Source organism: Telmatherina bonti, assembly GCF_933228915.1.
Source record: "Telmatherina bonti genome assembly, chromosome: 24".
Taxonomy (NCBI): domain Eukaryota; kingdom Metazoa; phylum Chordata; class Actinopteri; order Atheriniformes; family Telmatherinidae; genus Telmatherina; species Telmatherina bonti.
In genome coordinates this window covers 23,594,946-23,616,157 of record NC_136633.1, presented here as the reverse complement: position 1 = coordinate 23,616,157, position 21,212 = coordinate 23,594,946, and the positions used below count along the sequence as shown (strand labels likewise).

Sequence of the window (21,212 nt, the reverse complement as noted above, 5' to 3'; positions counted from 1 at the left end):
CATCAATAAATGTAGTGAAATGTTGTGAAAAACCCAGAAAGACTCCACATCTGCAAACGTTTTCAAGAAACTGAGGCATGTTGAGGAGAAATTGTAGAAAAGATTTATTCTGGGATGTTCTGCTAACAGAAAACACTGAAGATCTAGTATAAAATATTTTCATTTAGACTCTTTGACACAAACAGGAAGAAGGAAATACACTGAAAATTCAACGTGTTCTGATCAGGTTTTCAGCAGCTTCGATTAGCGAATCAGGTAACTGTACACAGTAGTCTTTATTAGGTATGGAGTTATGATCGACATACTTGTTATAACTTGTATATTTATATTTGTAAAGGCACAAATCTAAAAGAGCAGATTTATTCTACGAGTCAGAAAATACAAGTAAAACATTTACCAGTCAAGAACCAATCAGATTTCTCTGATTTCTAATCAATCATGGAGAGGTGAGAAAGGCATCATCATGGCTCGCTACGCACTTTATAGGTAACGCTTTGTGAAAAGAGCAAAACACACAATGACAAATTACTTCACATTTCAGAAAGAAAATGTTTCCATGAAGAGCCTCACCTTCAGGAGGCGGCCTTTCCACACGCAGCCTGGTGGTGGACACGGAGAGTCCCGTCGAGGCTTTTTACGTATAAATCTGACATGAGGTATTCCTCCTGCTGTGGAAAAACTGCAACAAGCTTCAGTTCCCATCATGATGGTTAATTATATATGATTATTTATAGTTTTTATTCCATGTTTTTATATTTTTTTAATTGTTGTTATGGACCAACGCGTCTGGAATAAAGATACATTTCCCCTATCCTCTCCATCACTGGTTAGAAATTAGAGAAATCTGATTGGTCCTTGAGGAAATGTGCAAAATTTGGGATAAATATTTTGTACTTGTGCAATTTACATAGATTTCCATACTTGTATATTTATTTGATCATGATATACAAATTATAAAAGTTTTGTCGCCATCCGAGCTCCGTATGTGGCAGTGTTTCAGACTTAGAGCTTCCACTTGCGCCTGGGTGACAAACTGATTTATAGTCAGGCCTGATGGGGTTTTTTGCTACATTTTCATAAAAAGTGCAGTTTTGTCTGCATAACCGAGGTGCTAAAACAACGATTTTCAGAAACTACTTTGTACCTCATGAAGCAAAACATGCATGTTACCAATTTTGTGGTTATTAATAATAATTATGAGACGTAAAGGTGTCGTTATTACTTCTTAACCCAAAAACTGCCTCGACTTGTGAATCTGTTCATCATCAGTAGTGTTTCTGGAGAAACAAGTTAAACCCAACCTGGCAAATTTTAAACTAAGCGCTAAATCCCACAAAAATCAAATTGTGGGAAAATTAATTTTCAATTAAAAGAAACCTGGTATCAGATGTATTTATCCACCTTTTATTGTTCCTTTTAGGCACTCTTGACTGTTCCTACATTATAATATATTAAGTCTTTATATAAAGCTTTAAAACATTGGAGGTGCTTCATTGTAATTCTGTTTAAAGACGAAAACTAAATTTCCATGGCATCCAAAACAGCCTTCACATCGTTATTAAAGAAAAGTGACCTAATGATGAAAACCCTTTAGTGTGTTTCAGGTGGAGCTTCATCTATGCCTGAAATAAAAGCAAGAAAAACGTACAAACCTGGAAGACAAAGCTCAAATATGAGCCGATTTAGCTTTACTAAGCTGTAACAGAGAATTATGTTTAAAGCTAACACTGTTCTTTGTTTGATTCTTTAAATAAAGAAAACAAATTCGGAAACAAACTCGTAATTTTGACGATTTATAGCGCTTAAAGGTTGACGTCCACCTCTCTTGGATCTCTGAGGGTCTTCCAGCTAATTATGGGTCAAAAGAAACTAAGTTTTAATAGATTTCAGGGGAATATAAATATTTGATCCCCTCTGAGCTGAGACGGAGTGTTTCCTCACACGTTGCTGATGTCCTCCAGCCCGTTGCGGCAGTCTTCAGTCGGCAGAATGAAACGGATGTGTCGGCTCCCCTCCCAGCCGCGGCGAATCCGTCTGAGCCGCTCGGCCACGCAGGGTACGAAGAGCGCCAGGCGGCCCAGCAGCACCAAGATGGGGAGGATCAGAACCAGAACGAAGGTGGGGGGAAGGTAGAAGCGGTACTGGGATCCATCGAAGGCGCGATTCCAGCCGTAAAGGAGCGTGTGGACGGTGGCCATGAACAGGGCGCAGTAACCTAATGTAGACTGAAAAACACATTTTACAGCATGAGACGACGCAGGGACACTAGAAGTTCAGAAAAGTGAAAATTTGGCAAAACGGTTCATAAAAATCATCCTGCCTTAAAATATGTGACACATGTTGTTAAAAAAAACAACAAAGGGCCGAGTCAGCCACTTCAGAACAGTGGATGACTGTTTTGCAGAACACTGCAGACCCTGAGGAAACGCGCTGACCCAACAGACACGACCCAAAGAGACCTCACTGGCTTATCAGTGTGTGTGAGAGTGTGTGTGCTTCACGCTGTACCCTCAAGGCAGGGTCCGCAAATCACAAAAACGTCCAGAGAGGAGGCTGTGGGGTTAAAAGTGGCCTCATTTTCCCTTCACACGTGCAATAGGCACCTTTCCACCATCAGATTACTGAAGTAGAAGAAAATTCTGTGTTTGCAGCAGAAAAACGTTGTCGAACTTCCTCCTGTCAAAGATTCAACGAGGTGTTGGAAACATTCAGAGATTCGTATTGACATGAAGCATCAGACAGTTGTTGCACATCATGATGAGAATCTCCCGTTCCACCTCATCACCATGAGAATCTCCCGTTCCACCTCATCACCATGAGAATCTCCCGTTCCACCACATCACCATGAGAATCTCCCGTTCCACCTCATCACCATGAGAATCTCCCGTTCCACCTCATCACCATGAGAATCTCCCGTTCCACCACATCACCATGAGAATCTCCCGTTCCACCTCATCACCATGAGAATCTCCCGTTCCACCACATCACCATGAGAATCTCCCGTTCCACCTCATCATCATGAGAATCTCCCGTTCCACCTCATCACCATGAGAATCTCCCGTTCCACCACATCACCATGAGAATCTCCCGTTCCACCACATCACCATGAGAATCTCCCGTTCCACCTCATCACCATGAGAATCTCCCGTTCCACCACATCACCATGAGAATCTCCCGTTCCACCTCATCACCATGAGAATCTCCCGTTCCACCTCATCACCATGAGAATCTCCCGTTCCACCTCATCACCATGAGAATCTCCCGTTCCACCACATCACCATGAGAATCTCCCGTTCCACCTCATCACCATGAGAATCTCCCGTTCCACCTCATCATGATGAGAATCTCCCGTTCCACCTTATCACCATGAGAATCTCCCGTTCCACCTCATCACCATGAGAATCTCCCGTTCCACCTCATCACCATGAGAATCTCCCGTTCCACCTCAACACCATGAGAATCTCCCGTTCCACCTCAACATGATGAGAATCTCCCGTTCCACCTCAACATGATGAGAATCTCCCGTTCCACCTCATCACCATGAGAATCTCCCGTTCCACCTCATCACCATGAGAATCTCCCGTTCCACCTCAACACGATGAGAATCTCCCGTTCCACCTCAACATGATGAGAATCTCCCGTTCCACCTCATCATGATTAGAATCTCCCGTTCCACCTCATCATGATTAGAATCTCCCGTTCCACCTCATCACCATGAGAATCTCCCGTTCCACCTCATCACCATGAGAATCTCCCGTTCCACCTCAACACGATGAGAATCTCCCGTTCCACCACATCATGAGAATCTCCCGTTCCACCTCAACACCATGAGAATCTCCCGTTCCACCTCATCATGATGAGAATCTCCCGTTCCACCTCATCACCATGAGAATCTCCCGTTCCACCTCATCACCATGAGAATCTCCCTTTCCACCTCATCACCATGAGAATCTCGCGTTCCACCTCAACACGATGAGAATCTCCCGTTCCACCTCAACACGATGAGAATCTCCCGTTCCACCTCATCACCATGAGAATCTCCCGTTCCACCTCATCACCATGAGAATCTCCCGTTCCACCTCAACACGATGAGAATCTCCCGTTCCACCTCATCACCATGAGAATCTCCCGTTCCACCTCATCACCATGAGAATCTCCCGTTCCACCTCATCACCATGAGAATCTCCCGTTCCACCTCATCACCATGAGAATCTCCCGTTCCACCTCAACACGATGAGAATCTCCCGTTCCACCTCATCATGATGAGAATCTCCCGTTCCACCTCATCACCATGAGAATCTCCCGTTCCACCTCATCACCATGAGAATCTCCCGTTCCACCTCATCACCATGAGAATCTCCCGTTCCACCTCAACATGATGAGAATCTCCCGTTCCACCTCATCACCATGAGAATTTCCCGTTCCACCTCATCACCATGAGAATCTTCCGTTCCACCTCATCATGATGACAATCTCCCGTTCCACCTCATCATGATGAGAATCTCCCGTTCCACCTCATCACCATGAGAATCTCCCGTTCCACCTCATCACCATGAGAATCTCCCGTTCCACCTCATCATGATTAGAATCTCCCGTTCCACCTCATCACCATGAGAATCTTCCGTTCCACTTCATCACCATGAGAATCTCCCGTTCAACCTCATCACCATGAGAATCTCCCGTTCCACCTCATCACCATGAGAATCTCCCGTTCCACCTCATCACCATGAGAATCTCCCGTTCCACCTCATCACCATGAGAATCTCCCGTTCCACCTCATCACCATGAGAATCTCCCGTTCCACCTCAACATGATGAGAATCTCCCGTTCCACCTCATCATGATGAGAATCTCCCGTTCCACCTCAACATGATTAGAATCTCCCGTTCCACCTCAACATGATGAGAATCTCCCGTTCCACCTCAACATGATGAGAATCTCCCGTTCCACCTCATCACCATGAGAATCTCCCGTTCCACCTCATCACCATGAGAATCTCCCGTTCCACCTCATCACCATGAGAATCTCCCGTTCCACCTCAACATGATGAGAATCTCCCGTTCCACCTCATCATGATGAGAATCTCCCGTTCCACCTCATCACCATGAGAATCTCCCGTTCCACCTCAACATGATGAGAATCTCCCGTTCCACCTCATCCCCATGAGAATCTCCCGTTCCACCTCATCACCATGAGAATCTCCCGTTCCACCTCATCACCATGAGAATCTCCCGTTCCACCTCATCACCATGAGAATCTCCCGTTCCACCTCAACACGATGAGAATCTCCCGTTCCACCTCATCACCATGAGAATCTCCCGTTCCACCTCATCACCATGAGAATCTCCCGTTCCACCTCATCACCATGAGAATCTCCCGTTCCACCTCATCACCATGAGAATCTCCCGTTCCACCTCATCACCATGAGAATCTCCCGTTCCACCTCATCACCATGAGAATCTCCCGTTCCACCTCATCACCATGAGAATCTCCCGTTCCACCTCATCACCATGAGAATCTCCCGTTCCACCACATCACCATGAGAATCTCCCGTTCCACCTCATCACCATGAGAATCTCCCGTTCCACCTCATCACCATGAGAATCTCCCGTTCCACCTCATCACCATGAGAATCTCCCGTTCCACCTCATCACCATGAGAATCTCCCGTTCCACCTCATCACCATGAGAATTTCCCGTTCCACCTCATCACCATGAGAATCTTCCGTTCCACCTCATCATGATGAGAATCTCCCGTTCCACCTCATCATGATGAGAATCTCCCGTTCCACCTCATCACCATGAGAATCTCCCGTTCCACCTCATCACCATGAGAATCTCCCGTTCCACCTCATCATGATTAGAATCTCCCGTTCCACCTCATCACCATGAGAATCTTCCGTTCCACTTCATCACCATGAGAATCTCCCGTTCAACCTCATCACCATGAGAATCTCCCGTTCCACCTCATCACCATGAGAATCTCCCGTTCCACCTCATCACCATGAGAATCTCCCGTTCCACCTCATCACCATGAGAATCTCCCGTTCCACCTCATCACCATGAGAATCTCCCGTTCCACCTCATCATGATGAGAATCTCCCGTTCCACCTCAACATGATGAGAATCTCCCGTTCCACCTCATCATGATGAGAATCTCCCGTTCCACCTCAACATGATGAGAATCTCCCGTTCCACCTCAACATGATGAGAATCTCCCGTTCCACCTCAACATGATGAGAATCTCCCGTTCCACCTCATCACCATGAGAATCTCCCGTTCCACCTCATCACCATGAGAATCTCCCGTTCCACCTCATCACCATGAGAATCTCCCGTTCCACCTCAACACGATGAGAATCTCCCGTTCCACCTCAACACGATGAGAATCTCCCGTTCCACCTCATCACCATGAGAATCTCCCGTTCCACCTCATCACCATGAGAATCTCCCGTTCCACCTCAACATGATGAGAATCTCCCGTTCCACCTCAACATGATGAGAATCTCCCGTTCCACCTCATCACCATGAGAATCTCCCGTTCCACCTCATCACCATGAGAATCTCCCGTTCCACCTCATCACCATGAGAATCTCCCGTTCCACCTCATCACCATGAGAATCTCCCGTTCCACCTCATCATGATGAGAATCTCCCGTTCCACCTCAACATGATGAGAATCTCCCGTTCCACCTCAACATGATGAGAATCTCCCGTTCCACCTCATCACCATGAGAATCTCCCGTTCCACCTCATCACCATGAGAATCTCCCGTTCCACCTCATCACCATGAGAATCTCCCGTTCCACCTCATCACCATGAGAATCTCCCGTTCCACCTCATCACCATGAGAATCTCCCGTTCCACCTCATCCCCATGAGAATCTCCCGTTCCACCTAATCACCATGAGAATCTCCCGTTCCACCTCATCACCATGAGAATCTCCCGTTCCACCTCATCACCATGAGAATCTCCCGTTCCACCTCATCACCATGAGAATCTCCCGTTCCACCTCATCACCATGAGAATCTCCCGTTCCACCTCATCACCATGAGAATCTCCCATTCCACCTCATCACCATGAGAATCTCCCGTTCCACCTCATCACCATGAGAATCTCCCGTTCCACCTCATCACCATGAGAATCTCCCGTTCCACCACATCACCATGAGAATCTCCCGTTCCACCTCATCACCATGAGAATCTCCCGTTCCACCTCATCATGATGAGAATCTCCCGTTCCACCTTATCACCATGAGAATCTCCCGTTCCACCTCATCACCATGAGAATCTCCCGTTCCACCTCATCACCATGAGAATCTCCCGTTCCACCTCAACACCATGAGAATCTCCCGTTCCACCTCAACATGATGAGAATCTCCCGTTCCACCTCAACATGATGAGAATCTCCCGTTCCACCTCATCACCATGAGAATCTCCCGTTCCACCTCATCACCATGAGAATCTCCCGTTCCACCTCAACACGATGAGAATCTCCCGTTCCACCTCAACATGATGAGAATCTCCCGTTCCACCTCATCATGATTAGAATCTCCCGTTCCACCTCATCATGATTAGAATCTCCCGTTCCACCTCATCACCATGAGAATCTCCCGTTCCACCTCATCACCATGAGAATCTCCCGTTCCACCTCAACACGATGAGAATCTCCCGTTCCACCACATCATGAGAATCTCCCGTTCCACCTCAACACCATGAGAATCTCCCGTTCCACCTCATCATGATGAGAATCTCCCGTTCCACCTCATCACCATGAGAATCTCCCGTTCCACCTCATCACCATGAGAATCTCCCTTTCCACCTCATCACCATGAGAATCTCGCGTTCCACCTCAACACGATGAGAATCTCCCGTTCCACCTCAACACGATGAGAATCTCCCGTTCCACCTCATCACCATGAGAATCTCCCGTTCCACCTCATCACCATGAGAATCTCCCGTTCCACCTCAACACGATGAGAATCTCCCGTTCCACCTCATCACCATGAGAATCTCCCGTTCCACCTCATCACCATGAGAATCTCCCGTTCCACCTCATCACCATGAGAATCTCCCGTTCCACCTCATCACCATGAGAATCTCCCGTTCCACCTCAACACGATGAGAATCTCCCGTTCCACCTCATCATGATGAGAATCTCCCGTTCCACCTCATCACCATGAGAATCTCCCGTTCCACCTCATCACCATGAGAATCTCCCGTTCCACCTCATCACCATGAGAATCTCCCGTTCCACCTCAACATGATGAGAATCTCCCGTTCCACCTCATCACCATGAGAATTTCCCGTTCCACCTCATCACCATGAGAATCTTCCGTTCCACCTCATCATGATGACAATCTCCCGTTCCACCTCATCATGATGAGAATCTCCCGTTCCACCTCATCACCATGAGAATCTCCCGTTCCACCTCATCACCATGAGAATCTCCCGTTCCACCTCATCATGATTAGAATCTCCCGTTCCACCTCAACACCATGAGAATCTTCCGTTCCACTTCATCACCATGAGAATCTCCCGTTCAACCTCATCACCATGAGAATCTCCCGTTCCACCTCATCACCATGAGAATCTCCCGTTCCACCTCATCACCATGAGAATCTCCCGTTCCACCTCATCACCATGAGAATCTCCCGTTCCACCTCATCACCATGAGAATCTCCCGTTCCACCTCAACATGATGAGAATCTCCCGTTCCACCTCATCATGATGAGAATCTCCCGTTCCACCTCAACATGATGAGAATCTCCCGTTCCACCTCAACATGATGAGAATCTCCCGTTCCACCTCAACATGATGAGAATCTCCCGTTCCACCTCATCACCATGAGAATCTCCCGTTCCACCTCATCACCATGAGAATCTCCCGTTCCACCTCATCACCATGAGAATCTCCCGTTCCACCTCAACACGATGAGAATCTCCCGTTCCACCTCATCACCATGAGAATCTCCCGTTCCACCTCATCACCATGAGAATCTCCCGTTCCACCTCATCACCATGAGAATCTCCCGTTCCACCTCATCCCCATGAGAATCTCCCGTTCCACCTCATCACCATGAGAATCTCCCGTTCCACCTCATCACCATGAGAATCTCCCGTTCCACCTCATCACCATGAGAATCTCCCGTTCCACCTCATCACCATGAGAATCTCCCGTTCCACCACATCACCATGAGAATCTCCCGTTCCACCTCATCACCATGAGAATCTCCCGTTCCACCTCATCACCATGAGAATCTCCCGTTCCACCTCATCACCATGAGAATCTCCCGTTCCACCTCATCACCATGAGAATTTCCCGTTCCACCTCATCACCATGAGAATTTCCCGTTCCACCTCATCACGATGAGAATCTCCCGTTCCACCTCATCATGATGAGAATCTCCCGTTCCACCTCATCACCATGAGAATCTCCCGTTCCACCTCATCACCATGAGAATCTCCCGTTCCACCTCATCACCATGAGAATCTCCCGTTCCACCTCATCATGATTAGAATCTCCCGTTCCACCTCATCACCATGAGAATCTTCCGTTCCACTTCATCACCATGAGAATCTCCCGTTCAACCTCATCACCATGAGAATCTCCCGTTCCACCTCATCACCATGAGAATCTCCCGTTCCACCTCATCACCATGAGAATCTCCCGTTCCACCTCATCACCATGAGAATCTCCCGTTCCACCTCATCACCATGAGAATCTCCCGTTCCACCTCATCATGATGAGAATCTCCCGTTCCACCTCAACATGATGAGAATCTCCCGTTCCACCTCATCATGATGAGAATCTCCCGTTCCACCTCAACATGATGAGAATCTCCCGTTCCACCTCAACATGATGAGAATCTCCCGTTCCACCTCAACATGATGAGAATCTCCCGTTCCACCTCATCACCATGAGAATCTCCCGTTCCACCTCATCACCATGAGAATCTCCCGTTCCACCTCATCACCATGAGAATCTCCCGTTCCACCTCAACACGATGAGAATCTCCCGTTCCACCTCAACACGATGAGAATCTCCCGTTCCACCTCATCACCATGAGAATCTCCCGTTCCACCTCATCACCATGAGAATCTCCCGTTCCACCTCAACATGATGAGAATCTCCCGTTCCACCTCAACATGATGAGAATCTCCCGTTCCACCTCATCACCATGAGAATCTCCCGTTCCACCTCATCACCATGAGAATCTCCCGTTCCACCTCATCACCATGAGAATCTCCCGTTCCACCTCATCACCATGAGAATCTCCCGTTCCACCTCATCATGATGAGAATCTCCCGTTCCACCTCAACATGATGAGAATCTCCCGTTCCACCTCAACATGATGAGAATCTCCCGTTCCACCTCATCACCATGAGAATCTCCCGTTCCACCTCATCACCATGAGAATCTCCCGTTCCACCTCATCACCATGAGAATCTCCCGTTCCACCTCATCACCATGAGAATCTCCCGTTCCACCTCATCACCATGAGAATCTCCCGTTCCACCTCATCCCCATGAGAATCTCCCGTTCCACCTAATCACCATGAGAATCTCCCGTTCCACCTCATCACCATGAGAATCTCCCGTTCCACCTCATCACCATGAGAATCTCCCGTTCCACCTCATCACCATGAGAATCTCCCATTCCACCTCATCACCATGAGAATCTTCCGTTCCACCACATCCCAAAGTTGCTCTGCTGGACTGAGATCTGGTGACTGTGGAGGCCGTTGGTGGACAGTGAACTCATCGTCATGATGGAGATGATGTGAGCTGCACTTTGGTCAAACGCGCCAAACCTTTACAATATATCCCTATTCCCACCAAAGGGGGCGCTGCACTAGGACTTAGCAAGAGAGGACAAGCCCTGCATGAAGAAGAAAACCATTTCCTCCAGCTGCAAATTAAACATGGAGACAAAACTGTCACTGTTTTGGGATTTTTTTGTGTCTTATGCAAGTTTCCTGCAGAAATACACTGCAACAATGGACGCAGAATAAACAGACGAGGCAGAGGACTCGAACGCCATCGCTATGTATTTACCCACAATGCAACGTTATGTCAAATGCCGGAAGTGACTTATGTTTAGTCTGCTTCCTGTATTTGGTCAGTTAGAAACGGACGGAGACCTGTGTTTGTAGGCGGACCGAGTCAGAATCAGAATTTGTTTTGTGCCTTCACGTTTCCCCAAACGAAGCGGACTCTCCGAGCAAACGGCGGCAGATGTGAATGTGCCTTAAAAAGATAAAATTAGTCCCTTTTCTTTTGGACTTTGGTGTGTGAGGGTGAGTGTGCAGCAGAAGTGATGTATCTAATAATAAACTAGCACAAGGCTGACGGTTCACCAGTCATTCAAACTGCGCAGGTCAACTGGAAGAAGCTCTGGTGAACCCTGAGCGACTCCAGTTTACCAGCACGGCGTTGTGCAGCTCCAGACGTTTAGCTTTGACACGTTGGGCAGAAAGTCGCTTTTCGCCGCGCTCGCTGTCGGCACATGACTAATCTGACGGATCTCAGAGACGGAAAAGAGGAGAGAAACCGCAGAAGCAGATTGAAAAGTCCTGGAAGACCTGAGGCCGCGATGGGGGAGTTTAGGAGGAAGTGTGTGTGTACTGAGTCACAACACTTTGGTTGCTTCGTCACAGTGTTCAAGGGAGAATGTGGGGCAGCTGCAGGGGAGGGGGCAAACATTCAGTCACAGTGTTTAGATGTGTGTGTGACGGAAGGCAAGTCCTTCACTGGGAGGTGTGAGAGACATCGGAGTGCACATCATAAGTACTCGGTCTGCCTCGTCTTTTCACGTCATTCCATACTGTCTTCTGCTGTAAGCATGACGCCATGCATGTGTGTGTGTACCTGTATGAAGCTAAACTCCCTCCAGTTGACGGCGCTGGCCACTGACGGCAGCGAGGTGACAGCCAGCAGGGAGAGCAGCCCGAGCGCCATGATGCCCACAGACAGGTACAGCTCCATCCTCCACACCTCCTCGTCCACCCACGACTCCTCCACACCAGCCTTCACCTGAAAAAACGAGTAGTTCGTCTTTAAAAATCCAGTTTAAAAAGATCGGAGGAAAATCTGATTTCTTTTGATGTAAAACATTCGGATGTGGAGTTAGGCCGTTTTCTGATGAGTATCGCCATTTAATCTTTTAAATTCCAGCTGGTGATTAGGGCTGCACAGTTAATCGGATTTTGATCGTGATCACGATTTTGGTGGCCACAATTAAATAAACCTGATCGTCAACGATATTTCCATTTAGAACGCGAGCTCTGCTGCATGCGTCAAGTTCTCAACCAGTAGTCTGCTGGTAAAAGGTGTGCACGCTTGATATTAGGTTGCTTAATTAGGCCTTAACCTCGTGTTCGCCCCCTGGTGGCTGAAAGACTGCAGGTTGAGACCCTGAGTGATCAGCAGAGCTCATGTTCTGAATGTAAATATCGTTGAGGAACAGGTTTATTTAATTGAAAAATTAAGATCACGATCAAAATCCGATAAATTGTGCAGCCCTACTCTCAACTACCTGCAAACCTAATTATTCCTCCCCGTTGTACAGTGACAAACACTCCTGCCGAGTTCGCAACAGATCTGTAAACTGTTTATTCACGAATTACCAAAGAAATACAGTGTTGACGCTGTCCTAGTATATATATTACGGCTGTGACAATATGCTTTTGTCCCAATTCGATTCGATTCCGATTTTTTTGGTGCCGATTCGATTTAAATTGCGATTCTCACAATTCTTTGATATTGCTGATTTTTATTGATTGAAAACAAAATAAATGTATAAAACTTGTTTTTTTGCTCATAATATTTCTTGATTTCAATTAGAAAAAAACTACAGTAGCCAGATCATCATTCTGCTGCTATAACGCCCCATAAGACAAGTAAAAAGATCAAGAAAAACTATAAAAATGACAAAATTTTTATGATGGATTATTTTTATTTGTTGAAAAAAAAATCGATTTTAAAATTGTGAAGCAAAAAAGTCCAGATTTTAGATTTTTCGATTTGATTTTCCCATTTATTTATTAAATTTAAAAATAAAAATGTATATATGTATATATATATATATATATATATATATATATATATATATATATATATATATATATATATATGTGTATATATATATATATATATATATATATATATATATGTGTATATATATATATATATATATATATATATATATATATATATATATATTTATTTATTTATTTATTTATTTATTTTTTTTTTTTTTTTTTTTAATTTAGTCATTTATTTATTTATTTTTACTTGGGGTGCTAGCCAGGTTTCTCTCCTGACATAAAACTTTTTGTTTTTGTCCCCCAGGACAACGGCACTTTTGGAAACAACGCCTGCTTCCCCACTTTTTCACAGTGATAGTGAATCTCTCATCAATGAAAAAGGCCTTTGTATTGGCAGCTAAGAGAATAAAGAAAGCTATTGGCAGACACTGCAGAGGCTGAGAAATCAAAGTAGGTAAATAAATAAATAAATTTGCTCATAGCAGACAATCAGGCTGTCACATCATAGCTGAGTGTTGTAATATACACGCATGTATGGCACGTACATCCCAACCTTGAAGCCCTTAGAATCACCCTGTCGTTGCATTGTGCAACCTTGTCGCAAGGTTCCCAAAATGAACCTTGCGACAACTGAAAATGCTGGAAGACACCAAGTCAGATGTCACTTGTAGATATCTTTGCTTGAGGTGTTGCCTCCAACTAAAAGACAAGAAGAGGTGGTCTAAGATAAGCAGCACTATCACACCATGCAGCCAAAAGGAAGAGTTCCATGAGGTCCAGCAGGTTTTCCATGTATTCCTGCTTCAACATACCTGAATCTAATTAAATGGATCCAACAGCCTGCTAGACTGCACATCTGTGCTGTCCCCCGTTCTATTCAGCACCAATACAGTGACTTCCAGTACGACTGCGAGTCGCATCACCTCCAGAGGAACTCGGATGACGCAGCCTGTCGAGTGTGTGGAAAACAGACAGGAGTACAGGGACCTCATGGAGAGAATCCCCTGCAGCTGAATGTGACCAAGCAGAAGGAGATGCTGGTGGATTTCAGTAGAAGTCAGTCCCTGTCCTGCACAGTCTGCATGGGAAAGATGAGAAACAGTCCCATCTTACAAATTCCTAGACATCCGTCCAGCTTGCAGTGGTCTGTGAACACAGAGGCCGTATACAAGAAGACCATGAGAAGACTCTGCTTCCTCTGGAGACTCGGCTCTTTTAGTATTTGCAGCAGGATGCTTCGCATGTTTTATCTGTCTTTCATGGTGAGCAACATCTTCTTTGCTGTGGCGTGCTGGGAAGCAGACGTTAGGACGCCAACAAACTGAACGAACTAGTCAAAAAGGCGGGTCTATTGTTGGCTTCAAACTTGCCTCATGGAGGAGGTGCTGAGGGACAAGATGCTGCCAGAACTGCTGACAATCACAGCTAATCCCTCCCGCCATGGTGGACAAAATGAGAAGCAGCAACAGACCCCTGCAGGAATGGTACAGGAAGTCAGTCCTGCGTCTACCACATAGACTGTATATAAAAAGATGGACGTAGCCTCCGTGACGTCACCCGTAGGTTTCTGAAGAGCTGAACTGAAGCTCGGTGGGTGGTTCCTACCAACGCCATCTTGGCAGGGGTATGTCTCACCCGGAAAATACAAATATGGGCAAAGAGGTGGAGCTAAGAGGGGGGCTGTGAGCGTCATGGTGGTCGATTGACCTCGAGCGAACTCCGAGCTTTCTGTAGCTAAGAGCTAACCCAGAGATAACAGGAGCTAACCAGCTAACAGAGGTAAGCGGGCTAAAGCTAAGTCACATTGCTAACCATCTTAAAACCGCGGTTGTTTTACGTTCTTCTGACTTGAAGCGGGAGATCAGGTACCTGTCAATCAAAAGGACACGCCCCTAAATATGCCGAACTTCCAGATTAAATTACTTTTAAACGGGAAAGTTAGAAAAAAAATTCCCTCCCCCCACAGTTGTCATGAAGGTAAACCTGACGCATTAAACCTAAAATGGATTTTTGAACCAGGCTGTAAACATGTTTATTTCTGCTGTGAAGTTGGTCTTTTTAACATGGGAGTTTATGGGGATTTACTCTGTTTTGCAGCCCCTAGTGGATGAAGGGGGAACTGCAGTTTATTGCACTTCACTTTTACGTGCTGGAGTCCCCCGTCCATCTTTCATACAGTCTATGGTCTGCCATCAGACTCTATAACTCATCTCCATCTGTCGGAGATGTGCTCACAAAACTGGATTAATGAATCATCTCAGGTGCACCAAACACCTACTCTGTTACATTAACTGTTTTATTTTAGGTTAATGTAAATTACTTACCTGCTATCTGTGTGTGTGTGTGTGCAAGTTTTTCCTCAATATATTCTGTATTTATTGTTCTTTCACGCTGCTATTGCAATATCATTTCCCAACAGGGACAAAATAAAGTAACAACTAGAATTTGGACAAGTAAAATATACATCTAACTGTAATAATATTTGGATTTTTTCTGTAGTTGGAGAATAACCTGCTTTTATATGATGCATATTAGAATTGTTTTTGTGCATAAGGGTGTAAAATTTGAAGAGTACAAAGCTGAACTGAAAAAATGCTTGACCACTTTTCTATTTTGTCTATTCCATTATGACAAGGAACTCTGACTTCTCATCGGCTTTCCTACAGACCACATGCTTCATCTTACCTGTTTATACGCCATGTTGAGGAGTTTGTAGCGTGCAGACTTCCTCAGAGGCAGACACAGGCTATAAACAGCGTGGAGAACAGCACACAGGAAGCTGCACAACCCAAACTGCTTCCTCGTGACGAGCCACCGGTCCAGCCGGTCGGGGAAGCGGTTATACTTTGTGCCCCACCACAGCTGGAGGAAGGCGGCCAACAAACCGGGGAGGTAAACGAGCGCCAACATCACCAAGGCCACGGAGGGAAGCGTGACGTTTACGACCTCTATGGGCATTTTGTAGAAAGAACTCTTCCCGGCTGTGATGTAGGGCTGTAGGACATCCCTCAGGAAGTTGTACAGGTAGAAGAATATGAAGAGGGACAATGTGCAGAGGACGGGGACGCGCCAGGAGGGAAACAGATACAGCGGGAGGTTTTCGATCTCCAGAGAGGAGGAAAGGAGGCCCATGTCGATGGGGGTGAAGCCCATCCTGTGACAAATCTGCTTCACAGAGGTTTTGGCTTTTTGACTGTCGCTGCAAAGAAACACCTGAAGAAAAAAAAAAAGTAAGTTCAGAATAATTGTTTCTTTTTCTAAGAATTTACATTTAACTAAAAGACTATGCCTGGAGCTCCATCCCACCTGCCTGTTTCCATCCCGAGGTCCCATCTGAAGCGTCCAGGCTGATACGGTGTTCAACCCTTTGACCACACAGCTCTCTGGAAAAAGGTCTGCCAGCACCTCAGCATTGGACGGACCGTCCCGGTTGATGCGCAAACCATTGCTCACATCCACTAGAGTCTTTCCCGCCAGCACCGACCTCAGTGGGATCAGTGTGGAGTGGTGCTCGGAGAAGACTGCGACAAAGACTACGTCAGCTTGGCTGGCGGCCTCCATCTGCGACGTCACCTTAACAGCAGATTTATACAGAGCTGGGTTAGAGACAGATTTTCTAACTTGCATCTTTGCTTCAGACGCGATAACAACAAACACAAATCAAATCTTCAAGTTAAACCTGTTGCAAAATATAAGTCAATTAATTGGAGAAAAAATGCAATAAGTTTGCTGGACCAATAATTTTCATTGGTCTTTCTTTTCTCACTCACTCTCTCTCTCACTTTGAGGTAGAGTAAGCAAGTGCCACATTTGTTTTAAGACAATATAAACTTAACATGACAATCCAACAAGTTTCCATCTGCCCTTAAAACACAACCATCAACTGCAGTTTTCCCAGCTGGGAACAAAAGACCTCAACAATCAGGCTGGCTCCATCTTCCCGACAGTCCACGATCACTGTGGTGTTTAACCGACAGATTAAATACAACCAGGACATTTCAACATGGTGCGCATTCACACAGCGTGGTTGGTCCTTTAATGTTGTCAAAAAGGCGACATTTTGAAAAATGCTGCAAATATTTCACAGTCAGTATGAACTGCCTGGATGAACATGTAACAAACAGCATTTCCACAACTTTACAATGACATGAAAAATGACATACTGAAGGTGTTTAAAGACATTCAATGTTACCATTCTACCATTGGTCAAGTCCAAACATTTCCCTTAATATTGACCATACTCTATGTAACTGTGTTATATAGTGTTTGGAGACCGTATGTTCCAGATAAACATGTTGCCAAAACCCCGGGAGATATCCTGAGCTGTTTTAGCAGACTGGGGACTGGATCAGCATAAACTTGTCTGCACATCGAGCTAAATGACCCTTAGAAAGTATGTTGATCTTCGAAAGGATGTACTTGCATTATTATGGCATTATTGTTATTCTAGTTGAAAATGGTCTCAAATTTACAAAAATAATCACTTAGAGCAATATTATCGTCTATCACAATAATATCAGACAATTGATCGCATGGCAAAATTTGTTCCCGTGACAGGCTCACCTCAAGTGTGGATTAATTCTGCAATTTAAAAAATACAAGCAAATACATTTTATTTTGTCTTTTTTTATGTACATACACTTGTAGTTGCATTGTCTAACTTGTAATATTTCCATGTTCTTTCTGCTCTCACATTTCCCTTCAACAAGTAGCTTCATCTTCATTAGACATGTTTACAATACAAGAATGGTTATTATGGCTGGCTGGGAAAGTAAAAAGAGTATATAATTATCTTTAGAAGAGGGAAAACAAAAACACACATTAAATAGGGTGTGTGTGTGTCACCTCTGCTTCTTCAGGAAACAGAGCCACAGAGCGCTTGGGGGTTCGACTCCCCACCACCACTTGGTATCCAGAGGCCACGAGCCTCCTGGCCAGCGAGCAGGAGAAGTCGCCTGTGCCCAGGATGCCAATCACTGGATCGTCGGGATCAGACACCGAGGCTTCTAGGTGTCTGGAGCCTCCTCCTTCTCCCCTTTCTCTGATTAATGGCTTCGACATGTCATCGGCCATAATGCTCTGAAAAGCCTGTCGACAGATGGATGATTAACAACATTATGATGATGTGAATTCATATCATCCCACCTGGTTATTAAAGAGTGTCATCTAGTAACTGTATGGAGACTCAGTTACTTACATTTTTATTTTTATTAGACCTGAAAACCAAAGTAAAGTTTGTATTTAGAGATGAGAAGTTTCATTCCTATTATTTCTGTCTCAAATGGCATGTCCTACATCTGCAAAAGCACTGTTAACACGGTCTCCAGTGGACTTTTCACAGGCTAACAGATATTGTGCAAGGCCGGATGAGCCAATGGGTATTATGGGCACAGGGGCCCACGTAGGGTAAAAACCAGCAATTTGGACATGAAACAAAATGGAAATAAAAGCCATATAGATACACCACAGTGTCTAGTGTATTGCAATTGGTATCATTGGGTGAGAGATGTTAGAAATCGCGTTTCATTGTGTATCATTCACAATTTTCACCGTGTTGTGGTGGGGATGGGGGGCCCCTGGAAAACTCTGAGCCCAGGGGCCTCTGCAATTTTAATCCAGCCCTGGTCATATGGTGACTAGTTTTAGCCAACCAGGTCAAAACAAATACTTTATATTAACTTCGTGCATTTACAATCAACCATCCCGTCAATGATGGAAACATTTGAAGCTTCAGCTCTTTTTTTTTTTTAACCCGTTTTAGGTCCGACACGAACTTATAATTCGGACACAAACATTAAACATAGTCACTGTTATGATTATCCAAACATATGCCGAATTGAAAAGTCAACCATGAATATTCAGAAATTTAAAAAATTATGGTTTAATTAGTTGTTAAACCTGAACAGAAAACTTTAAAACCTTAAAGTGCTAGAAATCAATACAGAAACAGGTTGCAGACACATGGCTTGTTGTCCTTGACTGAACTCGTGGAAACTTTACCTCCAACAGAAGCGATTCTCCTGAACACACACGCAGCGAAACCAGCAAACAGACACCAACATGTAGCCAACAGTAGCCTAACATATATAAACGAGCCCCTGTTTGTAATGAAAGAAACAGTATTACTTACTGGCAGCAGCTTTTTTTCCGCCAGACCTTTCCGCGTTATGGAAACAGCAGCCGCGCTCCTTCCTGGTAACATGACGCAGCAGCTGAAGCCACGCCCCTACGTGCGTGACGAAGATAAAACACAGCACGCGCCTCCCAACGAACTTTAAGGTTTAAAATCCAGGGCGTTGTTGTTTTAACGGTCCTGATGATTCTCCATCCATCTATTTTCTTCCATTCAGTATCCATGTTTACATGGATAGATAAAATTAAAGCCCAGATCTGAATATCATGTAAACTGTAAACCCAACCCTTTCAATAAGAATGGAATTGTGATCCGAATGGGCATGATTGAAAACATGCATACTTTTTTCTTTGATTGAAATCATTTCATCAAAAACATCTCAGGTCAACTGTTTACATGTGACGAGATCTGTTTTAGTATCGTGTTTACATGTGACAGTACATTTAATCTGAACCGTCATCTTACAGTAACATGCAGATCTATAAAACACAACCCAATTTATTGAAACAGTCTACACATTTTTCATGCTAGTTGCTTTGTTTCTAGTTTTTACACTTTTATTCAAGCAATAATGTGAGACTGTGGTCCTAGTGGAGACTAAAGAGGAGAAGGCATACAGAAATAAATTTAGTTTGTATTGGAAACAAACTCTTCTTGGACCAGTTCTCTGTGCTCTGTTTAGACGCCATATTTTCAAGTGTGTAAATGTGACTATGTACAAGATGGAGCATGTTCAGACAGAACACACTCTGATAATGTTCAGTTTCACAGTTTACATGACAACATTTTGTTTTTAATCTGTTTGGCAAGCAAATGATTATGCATTTATGAAACTGTTAGTTTTTGGCCAGTTTATTCTGACTCAGGTGTTTATATGGAGAATTATTATTTGGTTAGGGCTCCTAAACCAGAGAGATTAACCTACATTTGGACTGGTAAAGCTGAAGTGTCTACATTGACTGCACTTACCTCAGGGTCTCTGATGACATGCTTCAGTTAAAAGAATCACAAGACTGCCACTGGCAGGCGCAGGGGCAACTTTTATGAAGCAGATTGTAATGGTCTGACTTTGTAGTCTACCTGATGCTACAAACAGCATTTTGTCACTGACAGAACCAGCATAGAGGGGGGGAAACAAAGGCCACTGGACCATGGGGTGCTATGCCAATCATTCCTTTCAAGGTACAGTGAGACTTGTAGTTGGAGTTGCAGCTTTGGCACCGTAGCTCAGTGCAGTCCAGGATCACAGTGGTGTCAGCATAGTCTCTGAACTCTAAAGGCAGGTACTCTTATCTTCGCTGGTGTCATCCAGATATTCTGTGCACCCTGAACAGAAAGCAAAAAATTACACTATGTGGAAATTATTCTTCTCACAATAGACTGGTGGATTTGGTAGCGGTCACCCAGGTCACTCTGCTTCAGTCCAAGGGCCAGGTGATTCAGGAACAGGAACATTTAATCTAATGGATGTAGATCCTGTCCCTGTGAAACATGCCAGATTAGTTATAAACGGTTAGTTGTACTTCTCCAGTGTACTCTATGTGTTCAACACTCACATAACTGAAAATATTAAAGGCCTTCCACGGGAGTACTCTTTCGTCCAGCGTCATCAATACTTGTCCTGGTCGCTTGAACCATGTACTTCAGTGATGGCTGAAAGACCCACCAAAACCGCATCAGGCATTCATAAGATGCAAACCTGGAAATAGATACTTTATTTAACCAAAGGGAAATTCAATTTTTTTTTTTTTTTAAAGTTTTGTAAATTAAGATAAGCAGGCAAAATATTTACCATACAATACCATACAACCATTTCCACAAATGACTCCTCATGTGTAAGTCTATCATTTGTGTGGTGCTTGTGATGAACTAGACCCACAACTGCATATCTAAAATATAAAATATAAAACCTTTTAGACAGGGCTTCTGTATTCATTTGCATTTTTAGAAGATGTTAATACTTTTCAAAATAATGGTTTCTAAAAGAACAACCTGCCTATCCAAAGATAAGGCAACAACCCCTCCATGGTCACAGC

At 44.8% G+C, this 21,212-nt stretch overlaps 1 protein-coding gene across 1 annotated transcript; it reads right to left on the bottom strand.

Moving 5' to 3' along the window:
• Positions 1-99: 99 nt before the first annotated feature.
• Positions 100-19,238, bottom strand: LOC306773720 (metalloreductase STEAP3-like). Its single transcript, XM_079263617.1, has 6 exons — positions 19,174-19,238; positions 17,889-18,131; positions 16,350-16,616; positions 15,729-16,256; positions 11,866-12,030; positions 100-2,225 (listed from the first exon to the last, which is right to left on the bottom strand). Exons 2-6 carry the CDS (start codon positions 18,114-18,116, stop codon positions 1,938-1,940), a joined length of 1,476 nt encoding a protein of 491 aa, XP_079119743.1. The 5' UTR covers positions 18,117-18,131; positions 19,174-19,238; the 3' UTR covers positions 100-1,937.
• Positions 19,239-21,212: the final 1,974 nt, after the last annotated feature.